This window comes from Rhea pennata, chromosome 3 (genome assembly GCF_028389875.1).
Source record: "Rhea pennata isolate bPtePen1 chromosome 3, bPtePen1.pri, whole genome shotgun sequence".
Lineage (NCBI taxonomy): Eukaryota > Metazoa > Chordata > Aves > Rheiformes > Rheidae > Rhea > Rhea pennata.
Window position 1 is genome coordinate 95,124,566 of NC_084665.1, and position 14,267 is coordinate 95,138,832.

The following is a 14,267-nucleotide window of genomic DNA, read 5'->3' on the forward strand; positions in this document are numbered from 1 at the left end:
TTAAAGTACTTCAAAACAAATGCCTTCTTGCTGTTTAATCATGTTAATAAAACTTAAACTAAGACTTCTGTTGTAATTCCGAGAGATCAAACAACTAAACAAATGAAGATGCACGACTATCTATGTATTGTGCCTAATAACAAAAAGGAAATACAACACTGAATACTGTTTGTACCATCCTAGTAAAATATTGCAAATGTTTTTTAAAATGCAATTTGGTTGCCTGTTAGGTATCCTAACAGTAGCTCTCCTTTGTTTAGATTTTGCTTGAAGAACAAGGCTCCATGATCACAGATTAAACATCTTAGGCTTCTCATTTATCTCATCCATTATAAACAATTTTGGTTTCAATACCTTTAAGTATAAGGGAGACAGATCAGGTTTCGATGAAGGCAACCTCAAGAAGTAAAGCACTAAACAGCACAATAATACAAGACTAAAAGATCAGACCTTTCCTACAACAGGCATAACAAAAATAGTGTGGTCATCTGGGCACTGGAGAATCTTAAACTTCTGACACATCTTAATATTTACATGGCATAGCACTCTTGTGTAATATGTTTTGCTCTGACAGAATGATACTACTGATTTAGGGTCTTCAGTACACAAGATTTTGAATTCTGCCCAGTTACAGATTATTGCTATACTTCTCTGCTGATGAATTGGACCTTACTGTCTTCACCTTACACTGGGACACTGTGACACCTTCCAGACAAAGTGAAATTTTGATACTAAAATTTCTTCTCTACAGAAAAGAAAATAGACAAAAATGAAAGAATCCTAAAGCAACATGCCCTTCAAGAACATGTATGGATGTGGGAATTTAGGATATAAACACTGCTGTCTTAGATCAGAGCTTTTAAAACTGGACATGATCTGGTCGGAGCCACTTCAGAAGTACCATGTACATGCCAGGCCATGCCACCTCCTAACACTGCCTGCATGAGCTGCTTTTAAAGCATAGCTTGGCTCATGTAAGAGGATGCTCCACTACACTACTGCTTGGAGGTAGCCCACAGCAGGAGGATTGTCGATTTCAAAATCATTACATAAAAACAGAGTAAGGCATGGTAAGACAGGAAGCATTTAGCTGGTGAAGTGAGGTTTACTTTCAATGTGTTTTATAGAAAAGTAGAGTACAGAGTCAAAGGATGAGAGAAGAACCACAGGCAGTCTGTTTCTTAGCATGCAAGTGAGAAGGCTCATTTGACTGAGAAAGCCAGGGGTAGCAGGTGCTCCTATCATGATGGTAATGATAAAACTAAATTTAGAAACTCCTGCTTAAATCATCTTCTCAACAGTGAAAAGCAGAGAAGGAAAAAAGAATGTATCCAGTAGTAACAGTATTTCATAACCAGCTGGATATGAAGCAGCAAGCGTCCCCATGCGAAAATTAACACCACCAGCATACAACTCAACTCTAGTTTTTCTATGACACACAGTATCAAATTAAAAACTTTAATTGCTAAAGAGTTAATTCTTAATAACATAAATGCAATAGAGAAAAAAAAGAAAAAAATACATGAACTCAAAGCCAAGGCAGAGAGAGGATGATCAAATCCTGTATTAGAGGGCCAAAACTAACCTGTCAGTATCCCTTTGGTATTTTTTTTAGGAAATAACAAAAGGTAGTAAAGTTGAAAAGCCCATATGATTTCAGTATTAACTTCAAGATAAATCTACAACATCCTGAATTCACAAAGAACAAGTCTACGTTTAATATCTGCATTATTTATTTTGTGCTCTACTAAATGCTAAATATACAATGTAAACAAGTCAACCTGATACCAAGCTTATACTGTCAAAAACCATTTATATAAACAGGGTATTTACAAAAACTAAATAAATTCATTGCTATCAACAAAATATTTACATAAATCCGTAAATTAAAGCTATATAAAAAGAAAAATAAAAGCATGGTATTTCATATTGTTAGCAAAATACTGAAAGCAATAAAACATGCAAAATAAGTGACAATCAGCCTTGCAGCATTTGTTTTTGCTACACATTTTCTGCTAATTGCTTTCACATTTACACTTCATGAAGGGAATGTACACAATAAACGCAATGAGAAAGCTTTAAAGTTACTTAAATCAAGCTGAAATGATAGAAAATTGTTAAATACCCCAACAAAATATGCTTCAAACCCGTTCTATTGCATTAAATTTGCTACACTATCGAAAGAGTTAGAAGTGAATTCTTAAATTCCAGAGAGAATTGAAAATTACCTATTTCCACAGTGGGTATAAACACATAGTAATTTCCAGTACGAATATAAACAAAGTTCACATTAATGTGGCACTACACAGAGATGGACATAAAGGTCCTTTTTGTGGTCAATTTACTCCCTTTTACTAAAAAAAAAAAAAAAAAGAACAAAAACAAATAAAAAATTCCCAACACATGAGCAGATATGATCACTGCATTGATTATTCTTTAACTAGCATTGATAAAGCACTCATTTGGTTAATTTTCTTAATACCTCATTGCCATGCTCAACAACAATAAGCTTACCTTTCCTTTCGATCCAGATTGCTTAAAATATGAAAAAAAGAAAAAAAAAAAAAACATAAGATGCAAAGCCCCACACGGTGTTGTACATTACTAAATTAAGAAGTTGTTAAACAAACTTTGCCTCTTGTACTCATACTACAGTAGTTTTCAAATAAACACTGTTAAAATTCACAATCTTTTTGTTACAGTAATTATAAATGTGTAAACCAATGTTACTTCACAGTCAGCAAAGGTCAGTGAGCTACATATTATATTCTTGCACCATCTTCACTGTGTAAAATTTGATTAGTTCCGAACTGAGATTGGCTCTCACTTAACTCACTCCACTGCAGAACCTGATGTGACAGAATACCATTGCATGAATTAATATCAAGCCTTGTTTCCAATCCCCGATCGCCACGCAGGAGAAGATCAAACAAGTTTACCTTGCATTCTTATTACCACACAGTAATTTGTTTCCAACTATTTCAAAAATAAAAGTTTAAAAATGGGGGGGGGGATCACAAGGCGCTATTTAAATATTTAGGAGACCACATACAATCATACTATCAACTCTATCATCTATCATACTATCATCTCTATGGATAGAGAAGGATAAACAGAAGCAACTCTGAGCATCCTGAAGTTTTGGCTAAAAAGCCTTCAAAAATATTTTAAGTTAGGTCCATTAGTTTCAGGTGTGTCTCATCTAAAAATCAATACATGTGCTTCTATCTCAGGTCCTTTGTATACAAAGGGTGACATACAAGATAGGTCCAACTAAGCACAGCAAAAATACATCACCTTAAAAATATTATCTGTAGCACTCCAGACTTTGGGACGCTTGCAATATGGAATGCTCTTCACCTCCATGGCTGTTTTCTCCCAAATACCACAACTCTTAACTTGTCACATATGTATCACACTAAAACTATTTTAGAACAGGCCAAATTCAAACCGTATTTCCTACTATATTTCAGTCAAATTAAACGGAGCGATGGTATTAGATAGGAGTAGCATAAACTCATTCTCCATTCCTTTTCAGAAACAGAAGACTCATGAGAATACAGCAAGCTGTTACCTAGAGGAATGGCAGGATTGAAATGAAACCAGGTAAAACAGTAATCCTGATAATCCCAGAGTTTAGTATGAAAACACATTTAATCTGCACAATGCTCTGGATTTTGGGAAGAAAGTAAAAGAAATTCAAAATTGAATTCAAACTTTATCAACTTCAGCCTGGGGGACTTATCAGTAAATGCTGCCATAAAGTGGCAAAAAATTGTTCTGACTGGAGCTAGCCTTTACAAACAATAAAGGTGGCATTTGTGCAGGTCACATCTAACTTTACAAATCCAGTCAGATCTAAACCAGTATCTGTATGGAGCCATAACCAGCATCTTTGTATCCCTTGGCACAGTTAATCCATAACTTGCATTAACTGTTTACAGGTACTGTAAACACAGGTATGAATTATAAGTTTTAATGCTATAGCAACTTAACGGCAGGGGAAAAAATCCAGAATGCCTGATACTGTACTGTCACTACATTAAACATTTCATTTGCTTGTTTTCTCACTTTTACAACTCAGAAAAATTAAGAGATGAGAACCCTGTATAGCGCCAGGAATCATAACAAGCAGTGCCCCGAGGAACTGCTTCATGCAGCTCATGCAGTAAGATTTGTTAGACATGCTGTACACAGACGCGATTCCAATGCCAGGTCTTAGAACAGTCTGTCAACAGCATTAAGAATGAACTATGTACGCATTCATTAAATGAAGCAAAATTAGTTTGAATCAACTACAATAGCACAATAGTAGTTTTAGCTATATCTGAAAACTGTTGCATCAGATGTGAACAAATTTTAATGTGGCCTCCAGATTCTATTGAATAAATTTGAATGAGATTTGTCAAAATATTACTGTGCCCAATTTTGTTGTAATGATTATCTTATATTTTAAAGTGCAATAGATATTCAGCCACAATCCAAATGTATCATTCATGTGAAACAAAGTCAGAAAAAAGGGACGAGAAACATAACACATGACATACACCACAAGTTCCAAATTAATCGGACGGATTAAAATGGATTTTCATAACTAGCTTGCCCCTATGGGTCACCATTCTCATACATATTCTTTTATTTTTTATACGGTTCTTTGCAACATCTGTGCCAGAGACTCAACCTACACAGAACTAACTTAATTGCGTTCTTATTTTTATTTATGCTTCAATGATCCACTGTAGATTTACAAGCAACACGTTAGGCATGTTAAAATTATTTCCCCCATGTCATAACTGATCACCATACTATAAAAGATTTTATACAAATTCAAACAAGACAAAAGAAGCAGCACAATTCTGTGTTGTCTGTAAATTAGTATTAGGAAAAACCTTAACACCTCAGAATTCAGTTTCCAATGTTACCAGCTTTTCTTTACCTCAATATACCTAATGCTTTTTATTTTTGGTTTGCCACATTTTCTGCACATACTCCTTTATGAACAGACATCATGAGAGTTTACTTTTAAACTCAACTATTAACTATTGTCAGTAAAAACTAGCAAAAGAAATGACCATAATTCTCAAAGAGTTTAATATATATAACCAAGGAATTACCCATTTAATACACATTGGAACTCTGTACTATGAAGGGAGTTACATAATCCTATTTTAGTTCCTTTACTTTAACACCGATTGTCTTCTGATCCATTATCTACATTTTCCAGATCAAGTAGCCTAGAGAGCCCTGCTATCTAACAAAAATAATAATAACAATTAAAAGTATGGCAGACAGGAGGCCATGTTCTGTTAATTTTCAAATAACTAGCTCTAAAAACAGACTTAGGAACTTTTAAAAAGTAACCTATTGATTCAACTTGCAAAAGACACTGGAATTAAATATCCATTGTAAGGTTCCTCTGTTAAACTCATTTTTAAATACTAAATATAAACCGGTCCATTACTCATTTTTAAATACTAAATATAAACCGGTCCATTAGACTATGCTGTTTCTGATATTCTCTGGTAGGAAAACATTACTCAAGATTTTAATGACTATTTCCTGCCTCTGAGACTCCAAAAACATTCTCAGCAAGAGAGTTAACAGTCTGTTGTTAATATATGTAAAATACAATAACAGCCTTTAAAAAGAAAACAGAGAGAAACAGAACAACTAGAAACATTCAGAGTCACTATCATGTAATTACTGCATGCAATATTCAGATTATATTTTACATTAGTTTTCTTTCTGCATGTCACACAAAAAGTCACGGCCATTTTGGACTTTACATTACAGGCTTACAAAGCAGCAAGTCTCGTAAGTGAGAAAAGAAAGCAAGAAAGTCTAACACCCCCTCAGGATTCAGATTAAGGCACTGCAGCCAAATTCAACCTTCCTAAATTTAGATAAGGAATTAAGTTGCCCATGCTAGAAACCAGTCATCTACCAAATTTCTGTAACAGTGGAAGAGAAAAAGGCAATACTCAATCTATGGAAATGACTCTCCTGCATGCTGAAAAAGCCTACGGGACTTAAGTAAGATGAATCCATGTCTATAAGCTATTTCAAAGGACTATCTCATAACAAAACTTACTGAAGTACACAAATATTACTCAGATCAACATGCAGGGATCTAAGAAAGAACAGTCTTCACATGATTTTGTTTGCTTTAAATCATTCTATGTGTCAGTGTAGATTAAGTTTTTATCCCTTACAGTTAGCCCCCTCCCTCAAAAATGTAAAGAGGGGCACAAGTGCTCTGAGATGCACCACACTTTTCCTCAATGGAGCATTAAACAGAACTATTCCAAAGAAGACTGTATGCAAGAAGAGACAACAACTGGCTCAGTCTAAACAACTGGCTCAGTCTAACTCACACTGACAACATAAACCTCATCTTTTCATTTAATTCCTGGGAAAAGCTCTGCCCATCCTCTTCAGTCACCCATGCCTCACAATGATGTGAAGTATAAGGAAAAGAGATCCTTACTACTGTACTAAGGGAAAAGTCCATGCTATTCCATTTACAAAGGATACTATAGTTTGAGAATGGAGAGAGGCAACATGGTCCTCAGGGTCAGGAGTGTAAAACTCATTTTTCAGTTTATGTCATACTACCCTAATATACATTTGGATCACACCCTTCACTCACTTTAGTGCAATAGCTTTGTTACTCTGAAGACAGCACTGAATGTGAGGAAATAGGGTTAAAAAAAAGAAAGAAAGAAAGAAAAGGATGAGGCCTACGTGAGTCCACTACCCCTCAAAAATCTAAGCAAGATCCAGAGAAATAAAAAGGGGAAGGTAACTATGCAATGCTGACAGAATTGATAGGATGTGGGTCAGTGGAAATCCATGAAATGCACAGATAAAGAGAGCTCTGAATGAACAAACCTTAACAGAAAAATTCTTAAAGCAACAAAAAATTCTTAAAGTTAACTTGCATGTTTCTGTGACACATGCTGGATGCAAAAAGCCTGTAAAAAAAAAAAAAAAAAAAGCCTTTCAAAAAAGGCTTTGAAAATCTGGCATGTTTCTTAGAAAAAACAGATTGTAGAAATATGTATCAAGGCAGTCCATCTTCTGGTCAACAAAATTCTTCTCTTTCTATATTTACTAGGAATTTATAGAAGTCTGACCTAGTTCTAAAAACAAACAAAAATTATCCAACAAAGTTTAAATCAGTATAGCTAATATTCTCCACTCTCCCATCATCCACTGTAACAAGCATTTATATAAATGAAAACCTTACTCGTGAGATGTCTCAATGAAGAAATTATATTAAAGTTGTCTTTACAGTTTGTACGCTTTACGTCATATTAAAAGACTATGTTTAAAGACATATTTAAAGACTACATACAATCAACATAGCTAAGACTTAATCTTTTGATGGGTCTAATGCAAGCTGGAATTTCTGCGCGCTAATATTTCACTTTCATGTCGTCACTTACGCTGCATGCTGCATTTGTTCATTTGAAATGTTTTCTAAATCTATTCACATTGGTTGGTGCTTTCCTATCGAACATATACCATATCGTGCTTCAGAATTAGCAATTTCTAAGGTTATATGACAGCAAGCCTGAAATTATGAGCTTTTTCAAACTTCAGTAACTATGAAGATCAAGAATGTATCACATAATGTACTTCTGTTTCTTTCAAACACTTTAAAAGCATAAGGAAAATAGTGATATAGAATGATAGAAAGGGTTTTTTAAAACTGACTATCTGGAGGAACAGATTTATTTAGTCTTACCTTTGGGCTGCTGTTTTTACTACTGTTGTCTGCGCATGCGCATGGTGAAAACGTCTACCATGTACCACAGTTACAGGACAAGACATATTCTGAGCATTTTCACTGCAAAAGTATAGAAAAATGGTTTAAGACAAGACTCTGCTGTGTGATGTTTCAGAAATATTTTTCAAAAAAAGTGAAACTAATTGCCATGAAACATTTTTTCAGTTACACTTGAATTACATGAATTGATAATGCACCAGTACAGTCAAATGAAGAAGGTCTCGGCTACTTTCTACTTACAGTTCCACAAAAATCCAGTACATTTTCAAGCCATAATTCAGTGGCATTGTTTTTTACAGATTTATTGTGATTTACAATTTTTGCAATAACAAGGCTCTTAATTAAGCATTTTCTTACTGCAAGAGAGATCAATATAGCATATTATATAAGGAACCTAGAAATGAGTATTTTCACCATGACCAAATCTTGTTAATACTTCTAAAAGTGTAATTACTACACAGGGCAGATCACCGGCCGTTGGGCCAGTATCCAGTCTCTGGACAGCCAATGCCAAATTTCCTATTAATTGTTTTGTTAACTTCTTCCGTTATTTTGCTGCTTCTCTAAATAGTCTTTCCATCACTTGGGAGCCAGCATTTAATAACTTGCTAATCTCCCTATCATACTTAATATATGAAAAAAATTATTATCAGAAGCGAGAAAAGCACTCATCATCTGCCTAACAATGACAATATATATTTGTGTCGTCTGATTTTAAAATTGTGTTTTTCTGCTATTGTAATAATAGTTATACAAAATCAGAAATCAACTAAATATTTCATAAGCCACAATGTAATTTAAGTTCATTTGAAAGACATAAAATAATCAGTCCTTGAATACAATAAGTAAGAATAAAACCTTTCTTTTCCTGAAAGAATGACCCTGTAGCTCCTGCTAAAAGAACAATAAGAACAATTCACATCATACTACATTTGTGTTTTATTTTGAAATATTTGTAAGCTGGACTACTGAGTTAACAAGTGTTCTTATGAGAATGCACTGAAGTCAGGATGTGCATTCCAGGATACCTGCAAAGTTATTCTTTAGCAATAGTTTTACTATTGCATTAGTATATTATAAGTCATCAATAAAATAAGAATATGTTACAAATGAACTATAAAGTACATCATTTATTTCCAACATGTATAATTTACATCGGTAATACATTCAGAAGGAACCCATTTTCTTCAGGAGATCTGCTGAAATAAGCAGAAGAAAGTCCTTCATCTGCCAGATATGTAGCTTTTTCAGAATCTTCCTTGACAATAAGCAATAAGAACTATTAAAGCTTAGCTTTTTGTACACTTCCTAAGTAACATTAATTAGTTGCATAAAAATTAAAGAATGGGTAGGTAACCAGTCCAAATATTTTACATACATATTTTATCAAACCATCTACAGTATATTATCAATTTTTATGAACTGCATCCTGTTTCATTTACAATTACCATCACATTCAACATTCATTAAATTTAAAACTCGTATCTGTATACAGCCTAAGTATTTACTCCAGCGTATCTAGTTTTCCACTAGGTAACAATGAACTCCACCTAATATTCACTGCGAGCTTCTCTAGCCTTTTTGAGTTTCATCATATCATGTCCTGATTTAGTGTTTCGTGCAATTTAAAAATTAAAGAAAAAACTGCAATAAGTCACTGTTTTCTTCATTATAATACCATATTTATCTTTTCCAAGATAAATATTGCCCATTTCTTCCTTTCTCTTAGCTAGAAAGGTTTCCCAATTCTACTGAATTTTATCAACACCCAAAAACCTGTGAACCAGCTCTCCTTTATCCAACTTCTCCACTTCAATATCCTCAAACTCCAGGAAGCCAATGCTCCCCCCCTACAAAGAATGATGATGCTTATAATTAATCTTCTATTTCCATCTACACGTTTTAAGACACAATATTAACTGCTTTAAAAAGATTAAAAGGAGTAACGTGAAAGGACTGAACTGCACATCTGAGCATTTTCCTCGCTTTCTTACTGCCTGGGGAAAATATATGCAAATAGTTTATGGCAGTGAGACAGCTCATGGCTGGAATGCACCACACCTCAGAGAGAGGGAGGGAGAGGGCTAGTCAGGTGCCCAAATATCTACATGCAGAGCTACTATATTCAATGTTTTTCAGCATCTCTCTGCTTTCTTCATTTATTGCCTTTGACACTTCAATTTGATTATTGCACAAAACACACAATTCTGCTGGGAAGATTACTTCCCAAGATCCTCAGCAGTAAAAGAGGATTAAAAGATACACTTTTCTATTCAACAGATTAGTATTTTGGTACTCCTTCAAAAACCACCAGACCCCGGCAATTACCCTGCACTCTTCTTGTGGTACAGGAGACACAAATACTGTATTAAAATGTTCAGGGAACATGTTGATTTCAACAGACAGCATGTTGATAATGGCAATTGTTTTTAAATTTTGGAAATACAACATTAAGATTTTGATTTTAAAACTGCTTGGAAATTTTAACTGCACTACATTACAAAAAAGTTTGTGAAAAAAAAATCTGATTGATTCAATAAACCTTTCAGAAATATTATTCAACAGAAGTTTCACTTCTTCCAATCTGTCTTTTATGAACAAATGAAAAGGTCTGGTCTCAGATTTCCTCAAGAAGCTGAAAACTGATTCCTAATCCCTCCCTTACACTCCCCTAAAAGATGAAAATGAGTCAACTGCTATTTTTTTTTTTTTTTTTTTTTTTCAGTTTTTACTTTAGCAGTACAAACCCTTTTGAAAGCCTTATATTAAGTATCAAAAATTAAAACTGGAAGTTCTCAGGGAATTTCTGACTGATCTTCACCTTGAGCATTACAGAAAAATACCTATCAAGACCTATCAAATGACAGAACTCCTTCTAGAGTACAAAGTTTGGAAACATCATGGATATTCTCAGTTAGCAATTCAACTTCTCAAAAACTGACCTAATAGCCTCATATTCAGCCACCAACCTCTTGCGAATAAACACGAACACTGGTTCCCTCTGCATATCTCTGCTTCCTATCAGTCATTCCCTGAATTTGGGAGAACTTAATGATTTGTAAACAATTCCTTACTAAGAAGGGAATATTTATATTTTGCATTTCAATTCAGCATGCAGCACAATATTAGACCAAAGGTGAATTGCTGTTTTTTAAAGATGTGACCTCTCAGTAAGGTAACACACATGCAAAAGATTTGGATGTTTTGTAGCTGTTTTATAAATCATGTAAGGTTTTAGGTTTATAATGTAATATTTGTCAATGGAAGGTAGTCCCAATCCAAGTAAGAAAATGTCTGAACTAAATGCTTCAATTGTCAAAACAAACAAACAAACAAACCCTTCCCCCCAAAACCCAACCCTCAGAAATTATTTACCGTCAATGACTTCAAAACAAAATAAAATCTACACATCTTTCTAAAACTTTAGAAAAACACATTCACAGTCAAGTATGACTGCTTGAATAAAAAAAAAAAAAAGAAAAATTTTGTAGTAAGGCTGGATTACATTACAAATCCTGCAGCCAGATAGAAGAAGATTCTAGTTTCAGAGCACTAAAAGGAATAACATATTAAAGCGTAAGGAGTATTCAAAACGCAACAAATGAAAGAGCCTGTGTATGTTCTTTATACCATTAAAACACAGCAAAGAAGTCATGACAGCTTGGCAACAGCATTTTATCTTTTTAAATTAAAATTTGAGATGACAGTTCCAAGGAATAGAAGTAACATGGTCAATTCCATAAAAATGGCCAGTTTGAAGGCAGGGGAAACTCAGGAACCTGGATATAACCTTATATTTTTGTTGTATGTACTAAAAAACAAAGACTGAAACACAAAAATGCAATTATATAGCATAAATCAAAGAAAAACAATTAAGTACAGTGCTAATTTGTTAACTGACACACAAACTATAAAAATGGGATGGAAAAACTGAGCTAGCAACAGCTGCCAAGCTCCCGATTTATTTATTTCCTTATTCAAGTGTTTATGCATGCTTGAAAATAAGACACTTGTGCAATGACAAAACTTGTAACAAAAATCTTTCTATTATTGAGTGTATTTTATATACATACACACACACATATATAAAATATATATATATATAAATTTCCAAAAACATTCCATTAGTCTACATCAAAAAACAAAACACTGTCCTGTTTCCTACAAAAGGAATGGGACAAAAAAAAATGCATGTGCACTCCTACCAAAAAGCCCAGTAAAATTTTTTTTAAAACGGCCATTCTCCTCAGACACATGCGTGGAGACAACGCAACGGGTAGTTTTGGTGCTGCACTGCACACTGGGTAGGCAGTGATTTGGCTTAGGTCTATGTGAACAAACCCTACACAACAGTACTCTAAGGGCAAAGGCGAATCTTTTAAACAGTGAAGGGATGGGAGTGATTAAGTTTACATGCCTTGCTTTTCTTCATTTTTCTTCATTAAGAACATTTAGCTGGAAAAGAAATCATGACTCTTCAGATTTCTGAGGAGTTAATTATTGAAAATCTAATAAAATGTATATGTAGTAAAATGTTAATGACAGACAAGTTAATATGGTAAAACTTATTCAAGACACTTAGTATACAATTCTTCATATTCACATATCCGAATGATTCCCTATATTAAAGCATGCTGGTTTTAATACCAATAACCTGAGCTACTACAAGTGCAGAGTTTTACGGATCACTTGAAGTTCCACTGTTATTTTCCAAAATTAAGCCACAAAAAATAAAAAAGAATGCAGTATAAGAATATTTTCTGTTCACGTAATAAGCTAACCTATTGTTTGCACAGTCTCTATTACAACAGAATTCAAACATCTTTCCAGGGAGAAAAAACTCAAAAGATTGACCTTCTTTTACCAGTTACAGAAGAAAATTCAGGAGCTGTGGGAGGTAGTTTTTCTTTTTTTCTTTTCTTTTTCTTTTTTTTTTTTTACCCCCAAGAAAATACATGAATTTAAGACCATATGCGTGCTACAGAAAAACAAAATCAGAGCAGTATGTACCACATTGTTTAAAATAGTGTGTAAAATGTCATCAAGGTTTTGAAATCTGACAGGATAGATTGATGTCTGTGAACAGGCTACAATTAAAACATAAAGACAGGAAGAGTTCTAATTTTTGACTAAGTATGGAGTACAACTGTTGTATTCACTCTTCTCTATCAAGTTGAAGGATGGGTCCAGATCAAATTCTGGATTTATTCTCTGTACATCAGGTTCAAAGATCAGACGTGCAGAAAAGGACAAGCATCGCACATTACCTATGGGGTTTACCTTCTGAAGGAACTCTGATGATACAGTTCTACTAGCCAACAGTGCCCTACTGATCGGCACAAATAGAAAGACAAAGACTTCCATGGCTCAGCTACGGATTTGATGACTGGCCCTGCTATTGCTAGCTACTTTATGATCTTTTCTGAAAAAGTAATCAAATTCATGGCATTTTAGCAATATAGAAACACTCTCAGAAAAAACTTACATAAATATGTAGCTTTTTCTCATAGATTAAATTAAGAGATCAGTCTGCTACAAGCTAGGGGCAGTAATAACAAGCAGGTGCAGCACTGGATGTTAAACGCTGCTCCTGTAAGCTTCAAATGCAAGTGACAATCTTGACCTATGATCTAGGGATCTAGAAGCATGGAGATTTGCTGAAGCCAAAACCTCTAGAGTAGTCATAGTCAGTGACTCCTAAGATCATATGGTATCTTGCAGTAAGAAAAAGAAAAAAGCATCTTGAGTTAGCCTTGGAAATTCAAAGTCATGAAGAGGCAGAAACTCTTGACAGAAAAATTCTTCTATTAAATAGCACTCTACGGGAAAGATAGTAGCACATGCAGACCTTGGTAAGGTACAGGTATGAAAGTGAATGCTCCAACTCAGTTCATTCTAGTAATCTTTTAGCATTTCATTAAATAAGCATTATTTAACATTTTGGAAGAGGACAGTCTTAACAATCTCGTCCTGTATCTTTGCTCAGAAGTACAGAACAGCATGCCTTCCTTAAATACACAGCAAATAATGAAAAAGTAGTTTGCATTAATTTATTACAGCATTGGTTTATACCAACAACCAGGTAAACAAGTAACTGTAAGACTAAATTCCGTACCTTAATTTCTTGCTATTTCCCATCATGTTGAGGCCAATTGAGTTCCCTTTAAAAAGTCTCAAGCTGCCAGCTTTGCCTCGCCTTGCATATGTTTTTATAGAATCACCACTGGTGCCAACAGCTCCTGGCCGACAACGAAGTGACTGTAATGACACAATTCACATACATTTAAAAACTTGTTCAAAAGATTAAAAGAAAAAAAAGAAAATATTTACATAAATATTATTTTGGCTTCATTTTCAGACTGCTTTTGTACTAAGTTTTATGTAAAAACTACCCAAAGCCAATTTCAACAGAAGCCCTGTTCTTAAGTTTCCTATCAACTTTTCTAAAGCTCATTGTTCAAACTAAAATTACATC

General features: G+C 34.2%; 1 protein-coding gene across 3 annotated transcripts in view; it reads right to left on the bottom strand.

The window, feature by feature from the left end:
• SENP6 (SUMO specific peptidase 6) overlaps positions 1-14,267 on the bottom strand; it is a 78,148-nt gene that overhangs the window by 42,408 nt on the left and 21,473 nt on the right. For 2 of the 3 annotated variants that reach the window (XM_062572836.1, XM_062572837.1), the window contains exons 4-5: positions 13,908-14,050; positions 7,751-7,852 (exon numbers count right to left, since the gene is read on the bottom strand). In XM_062572836.1, coding sequence (XP_062428820.1) covers positions 7,751-7,852; positions 13,908-14,050 — 245 coding nt within the window. Of the gene's footprint in view, positions 1-2,514; positions 2,536-7,750; positions 7,853-13,907; positions 14,051-14,267 lie in introns of all 3 variants that reach the window. The other variant, XM_062572835.1, reaches the window with a different exon arrangement.